Raw genomic sequence first — 3,972 nt, 5'->3', positions numbered from 1 at the left:
ACTGACTCTCCGGTAGGATCAGTATAGATCTTATATCCAAAGGCCATTGGAACTTTGGCAGAGGAGCAATTATCCATTGAGTATTTCTTCAGCAGCTCCGAGGTGTATTTTTCTTGATGGATAAAAATCCTTTGAGGGACTTGCTTTAATTGAAGGCCTAGAAAGAAATTGATCTCTCTATTCATGCTCATTTGAAATTTGCTTTTCATGAGCTTTGCGAAGTCATCCACCATATTCTGATCTGTTGAACCAAAAATGATATCATCCACATATATTTGGACGAGCATTAAATGATTACCATTTGCTCTTCTAAATAAAGTGGGATCAATCATACCTTGTTTGTATCTGGAAAGAACAAGAAACTCTAAAAGAGTCTCATACCATGCCCTTGGAGTTTGTTTGAGACCATAGACTGCCTTTTCAAGCTTGTAACAGTAGTTTGGGAATTCATGACTTTCGAATCCTGGAGGTTGTTTTAGGTAAACTTCTTCCTTCAGTTCACCATTGAGAAAGGCACTTTTAACATCCATTTGGTGAACTTTGATGTTCTTATGTGCCGCATATGCCAAGAAGATGCGTATGGCCTCCATTCGGGCTACAGGGGCATAAGTTTCATAGTAGTCAACGCCTTCTGGTTGACTATACCCCTTAGCAACAAGTCTGGATTTGTTTCTTATCACCGCACCAGATTCATCAAGCTTGTTCTTGTACACCCATCTCGTACCAATGACTAAGTGGCCTTTTGGCTTCGGTACCGGCTTCCATACCTTGTTCCTTTCAAACTCAGCAAGTTCTTCTTACATTGTAGTGATCCAGCCGGGCTCCATGAGTGCTTCTTTTATGGTTCGAGGCTCGACTGTGGACATGAAGGCTGTGTAATCGCAATGGTCCGTTAGATCGCTAGCAGATCGAGTTTGTATGCATGCGGATGGGTTACCGATGATTTGACCTGGTGGATGATCTCATGTCCAGATGTGAAGACATGTTTGTTGGTGATCAGCGGCAGCGGTAGAGGGAATATCTTCAATGTCAGAGTAGTATGCGGTTGGAGATGGAAGTTCCCCTCTACTTGAGAGCAACCCACAGAAGAATCTTGGACTGTAGGAGCATGAACTGCATCTGTGGATGAGAGTTCCCCCTGGATTGCAGATGGGAGTTCCCCTTGGATTGCGGATGGGAGTTCCCCCTGGATTGAAGAATGAGTGATAACTCTTGAGTTTGTTCTTGTGTCAATGTTCTCAATTTCTTCATCATCAGAGTCTGAAGGGACATTTGGTTGGATTGGGACTCTGTGAGAAGGCACCGAAGTTGCATCTTTTAGTACTGGAACCTCGATGGTTGGCTGAACCGGAGTTGAACTTCCCCCCTCAACCGACGAGGTGGAAGTATTGAGTGATAAATAATCAGAAAGAGATGGACCAGATACGTCTGCGTGTTGTTGTTGAGCTACCGGAGACACAAGAATATCAGAAAGGTGGGCAGTCTCTGCGGGATCAAATAGATCATCATAGTTAACATCAACTATGTTTAGGGGACTCGAAGAGGCTGGGATATCACTTTCTAGGATGAACTTGGTTTCAGTTGAATGAGCAGTGTTGCGGACATAATAGTCATCGAATTTAACATCGAAGCTTTCGACTATCAGTCTTGTTCGTCTGATGAGAACCCGGTAGGCCACTTTATTGGTGGAGTAGCCAAGAAAAATACCTTCATCGAACTTGGGTGCAAATTTTTTAAGATGGTCCTTATTGTTGATCACAAAACATCTGCAACCAAAAATGTGAAAGAATCTGACATTTGGTTTGCGGTTGTTCAGGCCCTCATATGGAGTTTTGTTTAGACGTTTGCAAATGATGCTTCGGTTTTGAACATAGCATGCAGTTGACACTGCTTCGGCCCAGAAGTATAGAGGAAGGTTGGCAAAATTTAACATTGATCTAGCTGCTTCAACCAAAGTACGGTTCCTTCGCTCTACAACTCCATTTTACTGCGGTGTGTAGGGAGCTGAAAAGTTGTGACTGATGCCTTTGGAAACCAAGAAATTGTTCAAGAGGTGATTAGTGAAATCGGTTCCATTGTCACTTCTGATTCTTCGGACTGGTAACTTGATTGGGAGCTCAATCTCTTTGATGAAGTTAATCAGGACCTACGGTGTTTCATATTTGAGTCTTAAGAAGAAAACCCAAGTGAAACGAGTGAAATCATCAACTATAACCAGTATATATTTCTTATGATGGAGACTGGCTACGGTAGACGGACCGCAGAGATCAATATGAAGCAACTCCAATGGTTCTGAAATTAAGGAATCAATAATGAGTGGATGGCTTCCCTTTGTTTGCTTTCCACACTCGCAAGCTGAGCAAAGTGTTTCATTGTTGTACTTTAGGATGGGGAGACCTCGGACGAGCTCCTCGGTGACCAGGTTGTTGATATACCGGAAGTTAAGATGAGCGAGTTTACGGTGCCATAGCCATCTTACTTCGGATACTGCTTTGGTCAGAAAGCATAACTGTTGTTTACCGATGATCAATAAGACATCCAAAGGGTACATTCTCCGTTCGGACTTGGATTTGATCAAGCAGGTGCTTCTATCACTTGACATGATGTACCAGTATTCATTATCAAATTCAACTCTATGAGCCGCTTTGCACAATTGACCCACACTGATTAGATTATGCTTGAGACCTTCAACATAAGCAACCTTTTGAATTGAGAAGTTGTCCGTAGTCTGAACACCATAACCTCGGATGATTCCATTCGCATTGTTGCCGAACGTGACATGTCCACCATTACATATAGGTCTGAAGTCACGGAGGTATTCTATCATCCTAGTCATGTGCAAGGAGAAGGCACTATCAATTAACCACTCCTCTTCTTGTTCCTCCGTGCACATTGCCTACAATCTTAATGGGTTAGTTTCGGCACCCAAACGAGTTTGGAGCCTGAGGACAAACATATTTTTTTTGACTTGATGCATGCACATGGGTTACTTGGACATGTTTCGTGTTGAAGTTTAGGCCTAGTTCTGGGTACTTGGGACCTTTGGGAATGTTTCGAGGTTGATTTGGACGCGACGTTTTCAAAAGAAAAAGTCCAGAAGAAAGAGGTTTTATCCAGACACCGGGTTTGCACATCGGTCCGAAGAGTGTGTTCTGACTCTTTTGTCCGGTCCATGAATGACTTCTGACTGCGGACACCTTGGGACTTGAAAAAGTGTTCACACGTGAATTCCTCCAAGGTTTTGACTTAAAAGGTGGCTGAGATGACTTTTCAAACATCGGAGTTGGCAAAAGACCTTTCCATTTTGGATCTTTTAAGGAATAATTTCGAAAAATATACCTTTGAAAAGATGTGAGTTTCTTATGAGGTTTTCCAGGAGAGTTTTGAAAAGTTTTTGTTACTGTACACTCCTCTTTGTCTAAAGCTTTTACTGCAGTGATTTTTGAAAGATCTTTGTCATTGATGGGTTTTTCTAAATTCTTTTGTTTTGAGACCTTGGGATGTGTAAAATGTTTTTTGTACTTATCATCTCGTCTTTTGTTTTGAGACTTGAGATGATATTTAAAAACTTGTTTTGCAAGAGTTTTTGGAGAACCGCAATCTGAAACATTCAACTGCGGTTTCTTGGAATGTTTCGACTGTTTTGAAAAAAGAGGAATGGAATCATCTGAACTAGAGAGTTCAGGATTTTGAGAACATTTACCATACTCAAAATTTTCAATTGGTAATTCCTGATGGATAGGCTGAATAGTCACTATGCTTTTGACTGCAGTCTGCGGTAAGGATGACTGAACTACCGCAGAGTAAGTCAAGGATGATTTTTTGTTGGGACACACCACCGGAGGCAGAGATGTACAATTTTTGACTAAGTCTGGTCCTTCTAAAACAACTTCTTCATCAACGTCCGAGGATGACTGAGAATTGGGACAATTTGAATTAGTGATTGGGATTGGGTCTGAGGATTCGGGGAGA

The 3,972-nt window shown here is 41.9% G+C and overlaps 1 protein-coding gene across 1 annotated transcript; it reads right to left on the bottom strand.

Moving 5' to 3' along the window:
- Positions 1-222: 222 nt before the first annotated feature.
- Positions 223-2,893, bottom strand: LOC145111467 (uncharacterized). Its single transcript, XM_079047741.1, has 5 exons — positions 2,565-2,893; positions 1,211-1,766; positions 414-767; positions 335-345; positions 223-241 (listed from the first exon to the last, which is right to left on the bottom strand). Exons 1-5 carry the CDS (start codon positions 2,891-2,893, stop codon positions 223-225), a joined length of 1,269 nt encoding a protein of 422 aa, XP_078903867.1.
- Between the last annotated feature and the right edge of the window lie 1,079 nt (positions 2,894-3,972).

Source organism: Lactuca virosa, chromosome 5, assembly GCF_052849685.1.
Source record: "Lactuca virosa cultivar CGN04683 chromosome 5, Lactuca_virosa_CGN04683_v6, whole genome shotgun sequence".
Taxonomy (NCBI): Eukaryota; Viridiplantae; Streptophyta; class Magnoliopsida; order Asterales; family Asteraceae; genus Lactuca; species Lactuca virosa.
This window is presented reverse-complemented; position numbering and strand designations above follow the sequence as displayed.